Raw genomic sequence first — 22,093 nt, 5'->3', positions numbered from 1 at the left:
GGGTTATTGGTTTGTTATTATTATGCATTTTGGGTTCTCATTTTGTATTTTCATGTTGCCCTATGATATTCAGATGAAGGTTGGTATACAAATTCAATAAAATAAATAAATAAATTTCCTGAACTGTTTTGTGTGGGTTCCCTCGTTTCCCAGAGTCATCGCGTATAGATTTTGGAGTCATTGCATACTTTCTTCTAGTAGCCTAGATTTATAAATAGGTATGTAAGAAATCTTGAGGAGGCACAAAACAACAACAGCAAAAAGAACACCTTACTGAAAAATTGAGGTGTCTGGGGTTTTTTTGTCAATAGCAAAGGCAAAAATAAAACTAAAGACTGTTTTGGCTTAGGTCAGGTTTTTTTTAATGTTCAGTTGCTGTTATGTAATAACAGATATTTCTGAGATCGTGGGGCTTCATTTATTTTTGCATTATTGTCTTGTTTCTTTACAGGAGTCAGAAAGTAATAAGTTATGTTCCTTATATTCCTTCCGAAATACTTCTACCTCACCACATAAGCCCGAAGAAGGAGGTCGTGACCGCAGCGAGCTAATGACCAGTGTTAATTTCGGAACTCCAGAACGCCGCAAAGGAAGCCTTGCCGATGTGGTGGACACACTGAAGCAGAAGAAACTCGAGGAAATGACCAGAACTGAACAGGAGGGTATGTACAGACATAACATATTTTGATTTCCTTCTCTTTAGTTGATTTCAGCCCTTAAGGTTATAATTGGTAAGGTGGATTTACACCTAAGACTTTAGTTCACCCATGTTTAAAGGTTTACTGCTAAATTTCATATGGAATGTTTGTATTCACCCCGAGTCAACACACACACACCACTCATAGTGTGAAATAATACATGAACTTATTTATAAATTTGTTTTGTACAATGTAATTAATTAGACTAGATTTTGTTTGAGAATTCTGTAAAATGGTATAAATGGTATGGTGGTACTTGTACAATACCTTCTTTTTATGATACCAGGTTTCATCTAGTAAGTAAGTGGATCTCAATTTATTTGCCATTCTGTGTTTAGCACTTTCAGGAAATTCTGATGCATGGCCACAGTTGACAGGGTTTGGAAAAATGCAAGTGAGGGAAAGATATTGCCTCTGACAATTCCGCATCTCCCATTTGGGGATATGTGTTTCTTTGGTATATGAGACCTGCTTTTAAAATGGCACCAAGAGCCTCTTAAATTATGCTTCCATAAATTCAAAATGTTCTTGAATGAGGCTGAACTTTTGAAATGTTTGGTAGCTAGGTAGATAGCTTCCAACAGAGCCTTATGCCACAATCCCAGTGCAATGTTTTATATGCTTTTGTCTCGTTGGTTCAAGTAAGATTTAAGCATATGCAATTATTTGATGAAATTAATTCTGTGGCTTCTGCCCTTCATGAAAACTTCCCTATGTTTCAAAGGACAGTTTGTGGTTCAACTGTGGGGCCTTGAAAGAAGAAGAAACAGTACCCTACTTAAGCGTAAATAGATATTTGGGTCTCCACTATATCTGCTTACATATTACACTGGAGCAAAAAAAATTGTGCTAAATTGGAAATTATTGCATGCAATCTATTTCAGATATAAATATATTTGTTAGAATTTTCCTTGGGATTAGTTTAGCGTGACAGAGTTTGAGATATGCCAGCCTTGCCAGATGTTAGTGCAGACTTCTTCAATCGGGTGCCCTCCAAATGTTTTGAGCGACAATTCCAATCAGCCCCAGCCAGCAGAGCCATGCAGGGTAGGGCTGATGTCAATTGTTGTCCAAAGCTTCTGGAGGGCACCAGATTAGGGGAGGTTCAAAATTCAGATAGTAGGCTCAGGCCCATGCATTTTCATGGCAGGGAAAGGAAAATGGGAAAAATCCAAAACGTCAGGGTTAAGCTCTAACACTGCATTTATAAATGGAGAAAAAACTATATGTAGAAGTAGCTCCATGACAGATTCTACATCCATTTCTTGGCTTGGTTTCTATATGACAAATGCAAAGTTAAATATGTTCTGTATAGGTGTCTTAAGCATCACTACAGTGATACAATGTCCCAGATTTTTCACAGCCATCTGTCTTCAGACTTGGAGGTTTGAAGTTCTCCCCCCCCCCCCACCTCAAAATAAATTGTTGGCTTCAGTTGGATGGCTAGACTAGTTGGATGGAATCTATTTTAATTTTAATTTTGTTCTGGCTCACTTTTCACAGAACTTTTTTTTTTAATGTTGTTGATCACATTGCAAGGTAGCTAATACTTGTTTCAAGAGTGTTTTGGATGCTCTGTTGTATAGCAGTGTGCATGCAAAGATCCGCAAGACCTGTGTTTCAGGGGTAAGCTTTATTTCATTCCCTCCCCCACCCATTAAAAAAAAAAAGGAGCAGAACTACATTCATAGGATGCTCCTGCTGGAGGAAATGGAATGTGTTTTTTTGCTCCTTCCTCTTGCAGACCCCTCTACCTCTTGAAAAGCTACTGTGGAGGGTTGGTGAATCCTCTACGATGGCATGGGAGGTGGCACCATCTCCGCCCGCCCCTGGTGTGTGATTGGTGAATCAGTGGAAATTGTCTCTTCCCTCTTTCTAGCAGTGAGTCTCTGCTGGATCTTAGCCCATTCTGCAGACAGAAGGACTCTTTCCATTCATGGAAGGGCAAGTTTGGATTCAAACCATTGTATTTATTTTGAGTTATTTTACATTCTTGGCTGGCTTTTGCAAATGAGGGAACTTAAGTGCCCGTTGCTGGAAATAAGCACTGAGAATGTACAATGAAAAATTAATTTACAACAGATAGTGTCAGCCCTATGGTATAATACTACAGAATTTCAGACACTGAATATTAAGTCATTAAGACATGTTTTGGTTGCTGATTTGGTTACTGTTCAACAAGTATATGAAGCCTCCCATTATCCCTAACTAACAGGACTAGTGGTCAGGGATGATGGGAGTTGTAGTCTCAAACATCTGGAGGGCCGGAGTTTGCCTATGCCTGCTCTTGGAGTTGTCATCAGGCAATTTGAGGTGAGGTGCCATCAGTATACAGATGATAGCCGCCTATGTTTCTTGTCATCTAAGTCAGGTGAAGCGGTGTAGGTGCTTGATTAGTGTCAGGAGGCATTTATGGGCTGTAATAGGACCAGAGGTGCCAAGTTGCGCCAAAGATTGAGGTCGCCCATTGCATGTTGTGCTTGTGTGAGGTCACATGCCTTTGGTGCCATTAAAATAGTTTAAGCCATTAGTTTCAGTAATGTATTGTGTTTCCTTCAAGAACTAAAATAACTAAGTTCTTAAAACTTTTGTTGTTGTTGCCAATAATGTTGTGCATGAATTCAGGTCTTGCAATACTATATACTTTATTACAAATAAATAATTTATTCTTGGCTGTGATAGTTGCCAGTCATATCAGAGAAAATGTCTAGATGAAGTGAATGGGTCACATCTTTTGGAAATGAATTTCTTTGATCCCTACATATTTGAACCTGTGGAACAGGAGTGGCAAACACACATTCTTAAGTTGGTTTGCTGGTGGGTTTCTGCAAATAAAATTAAACTGACGTATTTCCCCCACATTTGGGATATAAATTTCAGAGTAGCACATTGTGGAATAAGTGCTGGAAATTTAAGCTGTAGCTTGCCATCTTCTAGATTCATAAAACGGTATGCAAATGCGGCCAATTATTGCAACTAGCATATGCAAATTAGCTGTGACCTTCTGTCTTACATTTCTGAAGTGGCTTTCACTGGTGAGCTAGTTGTCCACCCCTAGATCAATACAGCCTTCCGATCATCATTTACCTTTAATAAATATATCGGCTGTCATCCTGTGGAAAAACTTCTATGCGTAGCAACGTGCTTCACACAGATGTATCTTTACATCATTAGCTATCTTACATCATTCCTACTGTATTTAGGGTCTGGTGCCTTGCTTACTACAACTGGCAGTTCTGAACCAATGAATCCACATTTAAATACTTTAACATGTCTAAGTAAATCTATATAATCAGAGTCCTTTGGCTTCTGGAAATAAGTTGTCTAATCAAAATTTCACTTGAGCAGCTGTGACTGAGCAGGTCAACAGGCCCTGCCTAAGAGAATATGGCCCAGCTGGTTAAATCTGGTTGTTGTAGTGATTTAAATGGTCAAGTGCTGCTTGTAATCCAGGACCGTCTGTCTGTAAAAGGAACATTGAGTACTTCAGCATAATGTACAGCTGTTTTATCTGTCCTTAATAATAGCACTTCAGCCGGTATCATGCCCAACTCTGTCACCAAACCAGTGGAAACCATTAGACTAATATATAGGAAGCTGTACATTGCCTCCAGTTGTTGGAGCATAGCTCCCCATTCCTTTCCACCCAAGTCATTTGATGGAAATTATTGGCTGCCTGAAGCCTAAACTGGTTTTCCTTCAACAGCATGGGTATTGTAGCCAAACTACAGGCATTCAAGACTCTATCAAAATACTTGATAAGGTGCCAGATCTGATCTGGGTTTGGGATGCACCACCACCCACATGTTGGTAGTAAACTCTGATAGCCAGTGTTGCATATTGGTTTCATCTGTGTCTTTTCCCCTTTCCTTTATTCGTTTCATTCTTCCCACTTGCCAAAAGCAATGGGAAAATATTCTTTTAAGGGTCTTTATATTCTGATCAAGGTATAGTTCATATATTTAGCAGAAGGAACTACTTGTTTGTCTCCCTGGGGGTTTTGCTTTTGAAAGACCAGTGAGGTCTGCAAACTCAACAAATTTGTGGCCCTGCACTGAGGTACTCAGAAAAAGTTGCCTTGTTACAACTGGGCCAGGAATAATTTGCTGCTCTGATAACAGTTGACCCATAGAAAGGACTGTTCACTGGAGTTGCTGCCTGGCAGGTAGATTTCTCTGTACTGAGATTATCAATTGCCATGCAAAAGGCAGTTAACCCATTCTGGTGATTAATTCATGGAGAGCAAGCTTTCTAAATTACCCCTTTGTAACATGACTCTGTATTAAGTTGCTGATGGTAACTTCATTACTTGCCCCATAGGAACCTCTGGCACTGCTTCAGAATTGGACAGAAGCCTCCATACGGCTTAAGAGACAAAAGATTATACAACCTCCACTGTTGCAGAGACAGGTAGTTTCTCCATGCCTTAATACCCCTCAGTCATGTAGTTTCTGCAACAATGGGACCAGGCTCCTCAAAATCCCATATAAGATAACTTCACCTTTTAAAGGAACATTAAATATTAATTTTGAATTTTAATTGTATTTTTGTTGTTTCTTTTATTTCTTATAATGTATTTTTTGTATTCTATGAAATGCAAGTTGAAATATAAGAAATAAAAGCAATAAAAATACTATTAAAAATCATGCAGCATTTAGCACAGTGTATTACAATTGCTTAAAACAGGAAGAAAAACCATTAATTGGTCCAAGGCCATCAGCAATTTTCAAGTGTTCCATGGAAAATAAGTTTGGGAACCATTGACCTAAAAATAATATTTTATGCATGCTTTCTGATGCTGTTTTCACTTTTTTAAAAAAAAGAAAAAGCCTTATTTGCTTTGTAAATTAAGGTATAGGTTCATACTAATTATTTTATCATTCATTCCAAATCCTTACAAGTAATAGCTAGCAACTGACTTGTCTGTAGCCAGAAGGGTAGATTTCTTTTCCAAGTCTCAGTACAATGCTTGCAATGTGGAACGGTAGGCTGGTTAGTCATTTGGTACACTGGAAACTCAACTCCACATTTATGCTAAATCCCAAAACCCAATTAGTCAGGGCCCACATTCATAGTTCACTTTCTGCCTTGATTCTGCATTAAGAGTACAATACCATATTTCAACAAAGTTTTTTATAAACAGGTTCTCACTCCAGTTTCCGTGTTGAAGGCCATCATTCAGTATAACACAATAAACATATAACAGCAAATCTTTTCTATAGCATACACATAGTTGAAAGGATAAACTAGTTTAAGTATATAAATACATCTGTAGAGATATTTCCTCTATTGTGGTAATTCTGCTGGTGTGGTCAAATGAAGGTTTGCTGTATGATATTGGTTACAGACATTCTTTGTCATTTTAGCCCTTTCTAATATCAGGCTGAACTTCAAAGAAGGCTGGCAGAGATTTCCATAACGTTATTTATTTTAGAATATTTCTGTTTGGTTTAGTCTTTATAATGTTGTAACATTTTACTCAGTGTTGCTTAGGTGGAAAAAAGTGCTTGGAAGTTTTTAAATTCCTGTGCTTAGCCATCACATTTACTCATTTTTGCTGCTGGTGGACTGTTAACATGACACACACTGCTCAAGGAACTTGGAAGCACTGCAGAGCTTTATACAAAGTGCAAGTCTGTTGCAGGAGATTTTATCTTTTGGATGAGACAAAGCCGGCTAGCACTGACAAGCACTAAAAATGCCCTTGAACTTTTCTGAAGAGAAGCATCTAGGTTTAATTCCAGTTGTACAGTTACATCCTGTCCATCTCCTCCACATCCCCACCCACATAGTTTCCATTAACGAAAGCACCATTCCTCTGTCTTAGAGAGGTTAGTATTCATATCTCAGTGATTTCCCTTTCAGTATCCATTATTGTCTAGATTGCTAAGATAAGCTTTAATCGTTGCAAAGCATTTTTCAAGCTATACAGCAGTTACAAGGGATGCCAACCCACATTTATTTGGGTCTGGGATTGATATTGTTTTCTGCTGCTATCCTTACTTCTGCTTTGAAAACGAATTCTAAGCTTTAACAGAAGGGACCACATGGAGAACTGATCCACAACTCTCATAGTGTGAGGACTTATGTTGCCATAGATAGACTTAAAACAATTTCCTGCCCTAGCTTTGCATCTCTCTTCAAGGGATCTGTTGCATAAGTGCCACTTTCTGATCATTAGTGCAACATATTACATGAGGTGAGTTTGCAATGAAAGAAATTTATGTTCCATACTGAGTTAATAAAATATAGAAGACTATTTCAATTTTATGGGGATGGCAAAAGAGAAAATGAAGACCTCATTGCAATCAGTTTTGACAGTATAGGAAACAATATTTTGATGAGACAATCCATTACCAGTGAATATTAAAGTATATGCTGTGGTTGGGTCTAGAATCTACAAATTAATCTTGTACTCCCACCTATGACTTTTAGCTTTTAATAAAAAGAAAATGTTTTAAGAAACTTGTCTGTGTGTGGATTAGCTGTATGTATGTTGACCTTACGTAAGTCAATCTTCAATTTGTTTAGGTGAATAACCTCTGGTTTCTTTGGTGATGAACTTTGGTTTTAGTTAGTCTTATTTGCTCTGCCATTCCTGCTGTTTTGCAACAGCGCCTAAAAGTGCTTTAAGTGCTTGTGACCGTGGTAATGAATGAAAATGTCTTTTGAGCACTGGGAGGATTGCATTAGACTGAATAGTCACCTTACTTGTAAAAGCACTATTAGAGAGGGGCAGCTGTAAGTAAGGATAACGATTTGTGTCCACTGCTTATTTACAGAAAATCGTAAATGGATTATTTATTGAGAGCTCTCCAGACAGTGCTTGTCAGAATAAAAATGTCAACTCTAAGCAAAATGTTATGATAATACTAAAAATGCTATGTATGCACTTTGGAAATATAGCTAATTAGATCAGCTTTTTTTTACAGAAATGACAGTAAAAATGGTCAGCGTTGCTACATATTTTAAATGCTAATATAGTTCTTGTTTTCAGTAGGCTATGTGGCTTTTGATACCTTTCTCATTACTTACAAAATAATAATTTTGACACCTTTATTTTTCTGTCAGATGAAATAGAGATACATTCACTCTCTGTGTGACTGCATGTAAGATCTGACCTGCTCAGTTGGTAAGGAAGCATGGAGGGATGGACAGAAAGTGTGTAAATAAAATAGCTGCTACTTTGCTCTGTTTTAGGCTGAAGCTGCCAGATGACAATTCTGAAAGCAATGCTGGCAGGCAGAGCAGGAAACACAGAGAAGTATCTTCCTCCCTACTGTCAAGAGTATGAAGCCATTTAGATTAAGCATTATTTTGAGATTAACTTCAGCAAAATGAATGAAAGGAAGAAACTCCACTCCAATGTTCCATTGACATATTTTAATGCTATATATATATAATTGATGAGATCATTTGTACATATTACCCATGTTTTCAATATTCAGAAAGTGGTTATTTCAAGTATATCAAATAATGAAGCAGTACAGTGAATGCCACATTATAAATGCTAAATAATAGACATTCAGCTAAGTTGGGTCCATTAATTTCAGTGGGTCTACTCAGAGTAAAAGTTGGTTGAATTCCACCCATTGTCTTCTCCAGCATTTCAAATCAAACCCTGGTACCAGATCTGGGGAATCCAGCCTACAGGATACTAGAGATATGTGCTTGGACATCTGATGGCAGTTTCTGAGCTAAACTGAGTACACAAAGGACCTGACTGATGAGAACAAGATCTTATCTCCTTTTGTTCAAATTCCAGACCTAGGAAAAACCATCAGAACAAATCACAGAATTACATTTGAAACTGTAAAAACAAAACATTGGACTTGTAGATTAGAACCAGCCCACAAAATGTTACAAGCACACCCATCCTCACCTGCCCATGTGGCGCAGTACAACTTGACTGTCAGGCTGTCAAGCAGTTCTCCTTGAAGCAATTGTTGTTTTCCCTAGGTAACTAAATAAGTACAGCGTTGATTCAATCTATAAGTGTGTGTGTGTGTGTGTGTGTGTGTGTGTGTGTGTGTGGTGTGTGTGTGTGTGTGTGTGTGTGTGTGTGTGTGTGTGTCCCCATATATCTATATTTTGTTTTTGGCATCCTTTTGTCTCGAGAGACAATGGAGTATGCCTCAAGGGTGAAATCAAACCTGGAGAATCACAGTGCCTGCTGTGGTTGCAGAGATGGCAACTTTTAACTTCTGCCTCCCGTATTGCTTTTGCTGCATTAGCAGCACCAAAGTGTTTGTGTGTAGTTTGCTAGTACAACCTCTGTTGAGTTGTACATTATTTGAACATCATTCATGCTACACTGCATTAAGCTAAGTGTACAGGTGTATGCAGTGATAGCAAAGTAGTGAAGTAAGTGGAAAGGGACATGTCAGATATCTGCATAAGGAAAATGAGTTAGGTATCTCAGGATTTCTATGTCTGCAGTGTGATTCTGACTATACACTATTAGGTAATAACAGTATGGTAATGAATGCAGGAATTGTCTAAACATTGCTAGACAAACCAGTCTTGAACTTGACTGTGACTGATATTTACCATACTATATACTATAGTATAGTATAAACTGTCAAGTTGAATAATAACATTGTTCTGTGCCTTCTTACAAATGTTTGTTTTTAATCTATTAATAGTAGATTTCTCCATTGGGCGTGGGAGCTCAATGTAGCCACAAGTCTGCCACATCTCCTAAATAAATCTCATATTTTATCCCTGCACTATTATCAAAAAATTAAAAAATGAAAGTTAATATTTGTTTACAAAGACACCCCCAGATTCTAGATTCTCTGCTTAACCTCTTAAAAATGGTTTTAGAGATCTGGAGTAGTCTGTGGGCTTTTTACCTTTCCTCTCTTCTTTCTAATATGGAAATCCTTGCTCTATTTAGTTTAAGAGCTAACATTGATAAGTAGGGGAGAACTGGGAAATTGCATTACAATAAAAGCCATACAAAACTCAATAGACTTATTATATCCACTGCCATAAATTGTAGGAATGGGCACCAACTGGGGGGACTTTAAAAGGAGCTTAGATTGATTCATGGATAATAAAATTATCAATGACTATTTGCAGGGGTCGGCAAGGTTTGCCTAGCGGATATCCCTCTGTGGGCCAGATTGTGCATTCACCCATGATTTCTGGCATCTGTGCAGATGTGATTTCCAGCATCTGCGCATGTGCAGATGTGATTTCCAGCACCACAGAAGCGAATCTCCATGCTGTGCTGTGCTGGTTTAGCGCAGCGCGCGGGGACTCACCGAGCGGACGGCTCGGTTCAGGGGCGGCTTGTGGGCCGATTAAACGACCCCCGTGGGCTGCTTGTGGCCCATGGGCCTTAGGTTGCCTGGACTTTTGGATCTGATGGCTGTGTACCACCTCCAGTATTAGAGCCCGTATGCCCCTGAAAACCTGTTACTGGAGAAGCACAAGTGGGACGTGTGCTGTTACGTTCATGATCTGCTTGTGACCTTCTGATAGGGTTGGCCACTGTGAGAACAAGATGCTGAACTAGATGGGCCTTTGGCCTTATCTAGCAGGACTTTTATCTGCAGTGACATTGTCGTAATTTACCTAGATGGCAAGTTGCAAACTTGTTTCTAGCCAAGGTTGTTAAATGTGGCTTAGTAATGACTGTGGTTGATGAAGCTACCAGTGCAGATGTAATGTTAACCATAGTAAACTTCAAAACGGAAAGGAAGGTCAGTTTGACTGCTGTGTACTAGCGAAGGATAGAGGAAGAGAAATACATGGGTCTGTGAAGCACTTCTGTTGTTCACAGTTAGATCAAGTATGATTTGTCTGTTCTGAGCCAGAGAATCCCAATTCATGGTGGTAATTCTATGCACAAATATTTACTTCCTTGTTTTGTTTTTCTAAGAATGAGGAGCATATATGTGTTTGAGGTGTTATCATCCTTAGGGCCATTCCTTTTGTGCCTGACACAAGGTGGGAGCTTCAGAGCAGCGAGACTTTGTGTGCTTTAAGAAATCCTGAATGCCAGCCAGTTAACCCAGTGCTGCTTTGCCCAGGGAGGAGGTAGCAAGGATGAACTATGCCAGAAATCTCAATCAGAATCAGGTCTGGAGCAATGTCCTGCTGTTCATTTAGCTTTTAGCCTGCTGTTTTGTGTGTGTTTTTGCTTTTTGTTTTAATCCTCTTCTTTTGCAGTGAAAACGTCCCTTCTCAAGATTTCAAAATCTTCTGAACTGCTCTAGTTTTATCTGCTGGTTGTTTTCAGTATATAGCTTGTTTTAATTGTGTAAACTTTCCTGGATTCAAATTCAGTGAAAGGTAGTATATAAATAAATATGCATCTCATTTAATAAGATTTACAGAGTGCCTTCTCCTAGTTGGATCCATGGTTATAACTGTGGTAAATTATATTGCTGGTTTGCTTTTTTCATAATTAGTGGTGTCTTTTGTCTTTTCACCTCCGTGCTTAATATGTACCATCTCACCTATGAGCCACAAAAACAGAATATTGCCCCATAACCCAAGAGGGGATTGTTTTGGTGCAAGTGCATGGCTGAATGGAGAAGCAGTAGTGGGGAGTCGCAAAACTACACATGTATCTTGCATGAGATGTGGAGGAGGCTTATTTGAGTTCCAGGTACCTGTGGAGATGTGCACATGAGGGCTTGGAGGCTATAGGTTGCAAATTATTTAAGATGCAGAAAAGAAAGTAAAAAGGTACAGGGACCCCTGACCATTAGGTCCAGTCGTGGCCGACTCTGGGGTTGCAGTGCACATCTCGCTTTATTGGCCGAAGGAGCCAGCGTACAGCTTCTGGGTCATGTAGCCAGCATGACTAAGCCGCTTCTGGTGAACCAGAGCAGCCGTTTACCTTCCCACCAGAGCGGTACCTATTTATCTACTTGCACTTTGATGTGCTTTTGGAACTGCTAGGTTGGCAGGAGCTGGGACCGAGCAAGGGGAGCTCACCCCGTTGTGGGGATTCGAACCACCGACCTTCTGATCGGCAAGTCCTAGGCTCTGTGGTTGAACCCACAGCGCCACCCGCGTCCCAGAAAAGAAAGTAGGCAGTGCTTAAAAGCATACTATGGTACTAGGAATGTAGGTACACTGAGAATCTGATGGAATGAGTGGAAGGCAGTCATGTTAACTGCTAAAAAATAACCAAAGAGACTAGCCTTGACTATTAGCTGGGTCAGCCAGCCTTTACTCCAGGAAAGTCTAGCTTACAGCTGAGTCCTTGGTACCGTGGTACCTTGGGTTAAGAACTTAATTCATTCTGGAGATCCATTCTTAACCCGAAACTGTTCTTAACCTGAGGTACCACTTTAGCTAATGCGGCCACCCGCTGCCGCCATGCTGCCGTCGTGCGATTTCTGTTCTCATCCTGAAGCAAAGTTCTTAACGCAATGTACTATTTCTGTGTTAGTGGAGTCTGTAACCTGAAGCGTCTGTAACCCAAGGTACCACTGTACTAATATCCATTCTCTCTCTGATTTCAATTGTTAAATGGATACACTTACAAGTTCCAAACCCAAGTGTGTTGTCTTCCATTGCAGGCAATGAGGGTTCTTGGATTGTTGGTACTTCCTGCCTGCAGTCTCAAAAATCACTGACCTTGGAGTACAAGGTTGGATGCTGGATCTCGTCTTCTGAGGAGTTCTGGAATATGTTGCCCTTGAATCCTGTTGTAGTTAGGATTAGAGATCTGCCCTTGTGTAACAGGAGACAAATGCTGCAGCTGCTACTTCTTTGGAGATAAGGTCCAGTGAAAGGGCACCAGCTGTGTCCTTGTGCCATGGTCAGAACTCTTACTCAGTATCCCATAAGCACCTATGTGTGCACTCTGAAAACTGGAAGCAAGCTCCTTCTTTCTGCTTATACACTGACAAATTTGCAGTCATCCATGAATGATAAAATAAAATCCAAATAGCAACAGTAGCATATACTTATTAGAATATGCAAAAATGATCTCTGGTTACAGTGTGGCATGCTGGGGTTGAGGAGCAATAGCTAATTTCCCCCTTTGAAACTACAAATGCTAGCTGTTACTTGGATTTGCCTCTAGTGTTAATTGCAGCACATTGGTCCCTTTTAAGTAGCCATTGCTTCTTTGCCTCAGCATACCATGCTGCAACCTGAGATCTTTTTGCACTAGGCATAATCTAACTTAATTAAGTCTGCATAACACCTCCTCCATTCCATTTTAAGACTTTTACAAGCTGCAGACTAGGGCTTTTCATCATATCCAGCAATTTATTACTTTGCTCACTCATTTTTCTTCTTCTTTTGTATAACATTCAGTCTGAAGAAGCATTCTGTTGAACTTGAAAGCTTGCTTGCTGCTTTGGCACTATTTAGCTGGTCCCAATGAAAGGATTATTTTACTCTGGATTTTTGAGACTTGGGATAGGTAACATTTTAGTGTGTTAGCTGGTTGCTTAATAGCTGCATTTTTCATTAAACTGGTTGCTAATCTTGGTGCTTGCTAGGCATAGAAGTTCTAGCAAGTACCTGGATTGGAGACTGCCTTGAAGCTATAGCAACGGATCCTGGGTAAGAATCTGAGTTTTAAAGCAGATCATGAAGGCTCAGCAAGATTAGCCGCTAGGGGTGGCACATCTCATTTTACCGCTTTGCCACCGTGCCAAAGCCTCCCCTACCTGTGTTGTGTGGTGGTACTAGCGAAGCAACAACAGTGGGTTTGGGCAAGATTTTGTGAGATCTCTTGTAGTGCATGACATCTCACGAAATTTTGGTGTGATCTGACGAGATCTTGCCAGAAACCGCACCGCCTCATGGTCTTCCACAGCTTGAGACAGCTGCCACAGCCTGCCTTTTGAGTGAATCAGCCCTGTTTGTCATCAGCTTGGAGATACATGACAAGTTGTAATTAAACCTATCTCTTTAGTGATGCCTTAATCTGAAATTTTTAAACATTTAATGAAGCAATATGATAAAAGGTATTTTATTCTGTAGTATTCTATAGTATTAACGCAACACATCTATACAGACATTGATCTCTTGTCCCCATATCTCATGAGAGCTTGGGATTGTAGTGGATAGCTCAATGAAGGCGTCAACCCATTGTGTAGCATCTTTGAAAAAGGCAAATTCCATGCTAGGAATCAGTAGGAAAGGAATTGAAAATAAAAGTGTCAATATCATAATGTTGTCATGCAAAGTTATAGTGCAATCATATTTGGAACACTGTCTGTAGTTCTGGTTGCCTCACCGCAAAAAAAGTCCTTGTAGAGTTTGGAAAAGGTCCAGAAAAGGGCAGCCAAAATGATGAATGGGATGGAGCAATTCCCTATGAGGAAAAGTTGCAGCATTTGGGACTTTTCAGTTTAGAGAAAGGCTGAGTTAGATGTGACATGATAGAAGTTTACAAAACTATACATGGCATGGAGAAAGTGGATGGAGGAAAGTTTTTTCTCCCTACTCTCATAACACTAAAACTGGTGGATATCCAATGGATGGTTTTATTTGATGCATCTCCTTAGCATTCCAGCAAACCACAGATTACTATTGGCATATTGTTGAAAAATGGTAAATTAGTTAATGGCCACTATCAAATGAGAACCACATAAATGCTTCATAATAAAGCAGTTACCAGGGCCTGAGGAGCTGCACCCAAAGGCATTTTGTAATCTCAGTGCCTCTGTCTACAATCTTTGGCAATTCCTGGAGAACAGTGAGGTCTTTGCATACTGAAGGCGGGCAAATGTTGTCCCCATATTCAGAAGGAGGAAAAAAGAAGACCCCAGTAACTACCAACCAATGAGCCATCCAATGTCAGGAGGAGATCAATGCCAGGAGGGGATGCTAATCAAATTTGCAGATTACACCAAATTGGGAAGGGTAGCCAATGCTGCAGGAAGCAGAACTGGGATTCAAGATATACCTGAACAGATTAGAGAACTGGGCCAAAACTAACAAAATGAATTTCAATAGGGACAAATGAAGGTTCTACACATAGGCAGGAAGAGCCAGCTGCACAGATGGGGGACACTGGATTGCCAGTAGTACATGTGAAAATGATCCAGGTGTCTTAGTAGACCTTAAGCTTAACATGAATCTACAGTGTGATGCAGCAGCAAAAAACCCCTAAGCCTTTTGTAGGCTGCATCAAGAGAAGTATAGTGTCCTGATCAAAGGAAATAGTAGTCCCAATCTGTACTGCCCTAGTCAGACCGCACCTGGAATACTGTGTCCAGTTCTGAGCACCACAGTTTAAGGTAAGGTTAGCAGATTTTTTTCAATGAATCCGGGGACACTTTTCAACTTCCTACTAAATAGATGGATTTTGTCAGGGGACTGATTGTAAATCTGGGGACTGTCCTCGGGAAACGGGGACATCTGGTAACCTTAGTTAAAGGAGGATATTGACAAGCTGGAACGTGTGCAGAGGAGGGCAACCATGATGATCAAGCGTCTGGAAACAAAGTCTTATGAGGAAGGGTTGAGGGAATTGAGTATGTTTAACCTGCTGAAGAGGAGACTGAGAGGAAATATGCTGCCATCTTCAAATATCTAAAGGGCTGTAACATGGAGGATGGAGCAAGCTTGTTTTCTCCTGTTCCGGAGGCTAGAACCCGAATGAATGGCTTCAGGTGACAAGAAAGAAGATTCCAACTAAATATCAAAAGAATTTTCTGACCATAAGAGCTTCTTGACTCCCACAAGATGTGGTGAACTCTCCTTCGTTGGAGGTTTTTAAGCAGAGGTTGGATGGCCATCTGTCATGGCTACTTTAGTTGAGATTCTTGCATTGCAGGGGGTTGGACTAGATGACCCCTGGGTCCCTTCCAACTGTGCAATTATATGATTCTATGCTTAAGCATTTAATTATTTGGTGGGCATGCCCCTTTTTTAAAAAATAAATAAATCTGAAATAGGCATGCTGAAACATTTTTTTTCAAAAATTCTAGTTGCTGTATTTAACTAGAAAGGGACAGAACTGGAAAGGGAAAGGAAATAACAAGGGCCAACAACAGTACAGTTATGCTAAAAAGAGATGTCTGAATTCTACTAAGATTGCAAATTCTGTCATGGTATGTATATGCATATATGTATGTGTATTTTTAAAAGAAACCTATGAAGAAATGACTGAAAAAAAGGGGAACCTGAAGGAATGGGAAAATGGCCAAGGTGTAGCAGCTAATTCTTAACCTAGCTTTGTAGGTCTTACCATTCCTTATCCTGCTCATCATTCTGTGAATCCCTGAGGTTGTACAAACTGGCCTAACATCACTCAGCTTCAGTTTTATATCCTCTTTTAATAATGTTGAATTGATTCTGCCCAACTTTGATTCAGACAACCTGCTTGTCTTGGGAAAAAAGTGCTCTATTTATTCAGTGGCTCTGTCTCCAGCATAGTTCCCACTGTGCAAGAGTAGAGCCAAGGAGTAGTGCAGTGGCCTGTCACTTCTGTTTGAATAGGCAATGTAGAGCTGTTCAGCCGAAGAGACAGGAGTTGGAACTGCTTGTTAGGACACATGATCAAAAGCCACTCTCTGCTTTCTGCCAATCAAACCTCATGTCGCCTTGTGGGGCAGACATTAAATAGATTTTTTTTTTCCTGCTGTACGCTGTGGGCACTTTGCCAGTTTGACATGTGAACTGTTACAAAAGGTATCAGAGTTTCCACTGCTTGCTGACTGCTTTTAAACATTACCAAGCCGGCTGTTGCCCAAAGTAGAATATGTTTAAATAATGCATTATGATAAATTTCCATTAGTATTATTCGGCTTCCTTCATGCTTTGAGGACTTCGTAGATGTTTTTGGATGCCAAACCAGAATTTGGTTTCCTGAAGGAGAATTAAAAAAAAAAAATCCCCAAAAAACCCCAAACAGTTGAACAACTGTATGACAAATAGATTTGAACAAGATGGTTTTTGTCTGAGTTATGGTGAGTTGTCTCTTTTCAATGTGTGTGCTTCTTCTTCTTCTTCTTCTTCTTCTAAAAAAAAAAATAGCTTTCATCTTTTCTGTTTTAACATACATTTACTAATTTTCCTTGCTGAGTTTGCAGCAGTGTTGTTGTTTTTTTAAAAAAAGTATGTTTGCATTCAGGTATATTAAAAGGGTACATGTTTTATAATTTCATTTATTATGCTGATTGGATGAGTGGTCCACACTACATATCTTTTTGTAAATACTGGTAGCTGTTCTTTTATGGCATTCTTTCCTCCCTCCCCATTCCCCCCCACTACTCCTTGCCTGCTACTGCTACCCTTCTTTGCTACCTCAGCTCTTGTGCCCATGGCAACAAAATCAGTGGAGATTTTTTTTTTTTTTTTTTAATAGAAGCTGCCAAAGGCACTGAGTTTGTCAATCTTTAGAAATCTCCTAAACCCAAGTAATTACTTCTAAGGGACTATCTCGATCTGAATTCTTGCCAATAACTCTGTGATTTTTCCTGGTCTAATGATCCTGGTCTAATGATAAAGGGGCAAAGTTTTGTGTGTGTGTGTGTGTGTGTGTGCGTGCGCGCACACACCAAAAACGTGCCACAGCAATCTAGACAAACTCATTTAAACAGTGAACTAACCGTAAACAGCTGCTCCCTCAATAAGCCATCCTTTATAATACCCTTATTACCTTCTAGTGTCTCAAATTCTGATTAGTCAACAGTGCTGATTACTGTATGGCATTCCATTGCCTGCCTTCCTTGGGCTCAGCTGCTCGATGTGATTACAGCACAACTTATGTATTGTTCCCCCCCCCCCTCCAAGTTTCTCTTCAGGCTATATGTCTTAAAGAGCTCCAAGGAGACCGAGAAGTTTTATTTTCAGTTAGGGGACTAGACTGTTGTGATGCTTTCCAAATAGAGATGTAAACATTGGAGCAAGATCCCCCCCCCCCCCCGCTTCTGCTTCTACAACTTTGTGGCAAGAGAAGAAAGCTGTTTGACATCCGCAACGAATATGGCCTGTAAATATGCGGAGGTTACTCAGATGTTTGCAGGGCAATGGCAATCATTAGTATAACTACCAGCATATTAACTGGGGGGAAAGATGGAGGAATTTGAGAAAGGCAATCAGTGGTGACCAAACTTGGCTTCCATGGCAGTCAGGAGGATTTTACCAGTGGCTTCAGAGAAAGTATTGTTAGGTTCAAGGTGAGCACGTTAAAGTATTTTAACCTTCAATATTCTGTGTGTTTCTGCAGTACACATTACATATTGGAAGTAATACAGTGTTTTGTGTTTTTTTATAAAAAAAACTTTGGTTGTATTGTGGGCCACCCCAGTGGTTTGCATGTTCTTAATGGGCCATATTATGGGGCTGTTTTACGATTTTTATTTTAGAGGTCTGTTTGAAATGCCTTTGGACTAAAACACGCACTCTGGAGCATTTGACTTGAACTCTAAGGGGAAGGAGAAGTGCTGTTGTATAGTAGCAGGGGATTACTAGAATTGTGCCTTCTCTGTGCTGTTGAAATATAAATGTCAATTTATCTGAGGACCAGAACTGTTATACTACTAACATCTTCTGTAACTTATTAAACAACTTAAAAGTTATTCACATTATCACAGAATAGGACTGTGGTGAGGCAAAAATAACTTTAAATAACTTGGTGATATTTAAAGTGTGTGTAACTCCACAGCACCTCATCATGCAACCCCCTCCAGAATGTATCCATAGTATGCATGAAAATCTGATGCACTGGAATTGCAGTCGCATTAATGTCCTTAAATCTGTGCTTTAGAGTGTATTCTGAAAATAGCAAATCTCTCTCTTTTGTAAATTAAAATTGGTGTGAATGAAAACAGATGTTGACATGCTTTACTTTTATCTACAGGGATCTTAGCTGAAAGGGGGAGGAAGGGCATCAAGGTTAGATAATAGCAAATAAGGCAGAGAACAAGATAGCTTGCTCCAAGAAATGCACTGACTTTTGCATATAATTATAAAAAGAGGGGCTGGAATACAATTGGCAGCTTTTTATTGGAAAGTCTTGTCAGTTTACTTGATAAATATATATTGGAAAGACACCACAAGGGCCCCATATGAGAAGACGGGGAATCGTCTCAATATTTTTTTACTAAAATATATTGATAATAGAGCTGTATTCCTAAGAAGATGTATGAGAGAAGAAGAGTTTTCTGCAAGAGATACTCAGTAACATCCCAGTGTATAAGACCTATGGGAGTTCGAACAGAGTATCATGCTTGCCAATCTTTAGCATTATTTCAGCATGATATCTTTACAGCTTGTCAAAACTCCATTATTGTTATATCGTCCTTAAAAAAATCACCCCGTTACAGTACCATTCTGTTTTACATCATTTGTAAAGAAAAGGGCAATGAAGTGTTTAATGGTTTAAAATGTACAACTTGTGAAATAGCTTCCGTGGCCAATTTAAATAAGTCTTGTTGAAGTTTTTCTTTAGTGTTTTTTTTTAAAAAAGAAACAGAAATAATTTATTTATAAGATCGTTAATAGATTTCCTCTATTCCTTTTACATCTTAGATTACCTTATAATTTTCCTTAATCTGCATGAACAATAATGATCAATTTTGTCAGTATTATTCACACCTTTTATTAATTTAACATAGATGAATAAATGTGAATGTTGTGAAGAGTTGATTGGGAAAAGATTTTAAATTTGACAGTTAGATTACAGGTTACCTAAGGAAAAATGGCTCTTTCTGTAGCTACCTAGTAATTTAATTCTTGTTTGAAATTATTATAATTTATTACAGTGTGTGGTTCTTAATGAATGTCTACTATTAAATGAAAAAGGAGAAATTGAAATTATGAAATCCTTAACTAATATCTTTGAAATCCTTCAAACAATTAAATGGATATTAATGTCATGCCACATTCTTTCCACTTTCTCCATTGAGAAATAAAACCTTGTATAATATTGTTAGCTCTGCATCCAAATCCTGTTTAAACAGCTAAATATTCTGTGTGGGGAAAAGAACAAAATGCTAAATAGGAAAAACTTACTGACATCCCATATTAACTTCTGTGGCGTGCTGGATCAGAGAACGTAGAATTGCTCTTACAGAAAACAGTAGAAAGTTCCAGTAGATAGTTAATGATTGTTTTGTGATTTCACAGCCCTGTTCATAGAAGAAGAAACACTTCGGAAATGGGCTTGCTGTAACCTAGTATATTATATGCGTACCTGGTTGAGTCTTGGTCTATTTGCATATTTATTTAGCATGCTTTTAATACCTCACTTCATCTCATAGGATCACAGGGCAGTTTAGAAAATAGAACTTAATCCAGCCAACTTTAAGCAGACTAAGGACTTTTTGATACATCCCATTGAAACTAGTGGGATGTAAAATATGCTTAAATTTGTTTGGATTGTGTTCTAGAAGGACAACAATTTTGCAGAAAGAGAATTCTGGAAAGTATGATGTATTTGGAGAGAATAGGCAAATGCACAATATAGACTCGATATAACATTTCATTCTTACTGTTTTACATATCAATATAAGTGGATTACTTTGGGGGGCATCCAGCAATCACTGATGGCAATCACACATTAGACAAAGTGATATTTCCAGATGATCATGAAGGACAGAGTAGGATAAAAATGCACAGTAACTTCTGTTACTGCTAATCTAAATAGGGTTACTAAAATATATTCAAAGGGCTAAAGTCAGTTTTCTGTTAAAACATGGGATGAACTTTTGTAACAAAATTAAGCATCTGAACTTTGTATTTTTGGGGCTGCTCCTGTCCCAAATATAGCACCTCTCTCTCTCTCTCTCTCTCTCTCTCTCTCTCTCTCTCTCTGTCTCTGTCTCTCTCTGCAAACAGATCAGGCTGTTAGCTCTGAAATGGTGATGTAAACAACAACAACAATCAAATTCTGACACATTATAGTGAATTCTGCTTAATAATTCATTTTCCACAGAAGTAAACCATATTGAATTCAGTAGCATTTACTTCTGGATTTGGGTATAGGACTGCAACCTTAGCTTGATTGTTTACAAATTAATCAGGATTATCTATATGTTTGATACTATACTCATGCTAAATTCATGACATAAGCAGGATAGAAATATAGAACAGACCTGATACAGAAAAGACAAAGACATCTCTTTACTTTTCTATACCTGTTTGCTGCTGCTACTTCTAACCCAACTACTTTTTTTTTCACTTTGAAGACTGAAACTGGTCACACCTTGAAAGCCCCTTCTAATCATGTTGCACTTTATGAACCTTTTAAAATCTGAATAACTAAAATGTCACTTCCGCATGCCTGTTGCTACTTTGAATTAATGGTGACAGATGGATGCTCTGTTGGGTATTTAATCTGGAGATACCAGTACACGCTTGCATCCTTCCAAAGGTATATCTTTTCCACATGGTCAAAATGTGTTGGGTCACAGTTCACTGCAGGGTCCTTGATGAACTGCCAAAAAAAAAAAAAAAAAAAAAAAGGTACCAGACAGTGCTTTGATTATGACTTTTATGGACCATCCATATAACTGATCAAAAATCACACACACACCCCATTTTATGAACTGAAGAGACCACCTCTTCAAACATGACCCAGAGTTTGATCATTGGTTTATGATTCTGAACTTCACGGCAAATATTGCTCGGTGCTTTGGCCAGACATTTCATTGTGCAAAATTATAGCAGGCTGCATTTCTGAATACACACATACCAAAGAGTAAGTCTTATTGAACTAAGAGAGAGTTACTACTTAATAGACATCATGCATAGGATTGTTTACTTAGTGTCTTACCCTGTATTTTTAAAAACCTTGTTTTCTTCAAGCTCATGAAGGTTGGGAGCCAGGTTTCTATTTTATTACACTATTCATCCAATAAAGGTAGGCTGCTGCTAAATAATATTTTCTCTTTGAATATTAAATGAATAGGTTTTTGTGTTACATTTCTGGGCTTCTCATTTATATAAGATAAATATGTTGCAGGTCAGGTACTGCTCTTCTTGCTTATTGTTTAAAGAAATGAAAGGCTTATTTTAAAATGGTATAGACTACAAAAAAAGTTAAATCATTTGTCTTGCATAGTCATAGTTATCAGCAGTGCTTTTTTCCTGGGGGTACGCAGGGGTACACATACCCCTAAACATTTTGTGAATCTTTGTACTTTTGTCCATTTACTGTATTTCTTTCCCCCGATTTGAACTATAAAATTGTGATTTTCTTGAGTTAAAATGAGAGTACCCCTAAACATTTTTTTTTTAATCAGTGGTTATCAGTGACATATTTATGGACTCAGATTGTTTTTTAAACTGGGAAGCCAGCACAAGGCGTCTGGGCCTTACATAAATAGGCCCTGAATTAGCATGTGGCATGAATAGCATGTTTAAACAATTAAAAATTGCAGTTGTCTTAATGTAATTTGTTAGCTTTATTAATACTAATTTGCTGTTGCTTTTTGTTCGATGGGGCATTGTACCCAAGT

At 38.8% G+C, this 22,093-nt stretch overlaps 1 protein-coding gene across 17 annotated transcripts in view; it reads left to right on the top strand.

The window, feature by feature from the left end:
• The window catches only part of SOX6 (SRY-box transcription factor 6), a 466,488-nt gene that overhangs the window by 218,348 nt on the left and 226,047 nt on the right, over positions 1 to 22,093 (top strand). For 16 of the 17 annotated variants that reach the window (XM_080975160.1, XM_080975165.1, XM_080975162.1 and 13 more), the window contains one exon: positions 452 to 662. In XM_080975160.1, coding sequence (XP_080831286.1) covers positions 452 to 662 — 211 coding nt within the window. The remainder of the gene's footprint in view (positions 1 to 451; positions 663 to 22,093) is intronic. The other variant, XM_080975158.1, reaches the window with a different exon arrangement.

This window comes from Podarcis pityusensis (assembly GCF_964106645.2).
Source record: "Podarcis pityusensis genome assembly, chromosome: 1".
NCBI classification, from domain to species: Eukaryota; Metazoa; Chordata; class Lepidosauria; order Squamata; family Lacertidae; genus Podarcis; species Podarcis pityusensis.
The sequence above is the reverse complement of the archived record's forward strand: the minus strand, read 5'-3'. Positions and strand labels throughout refer to the sequence as shown.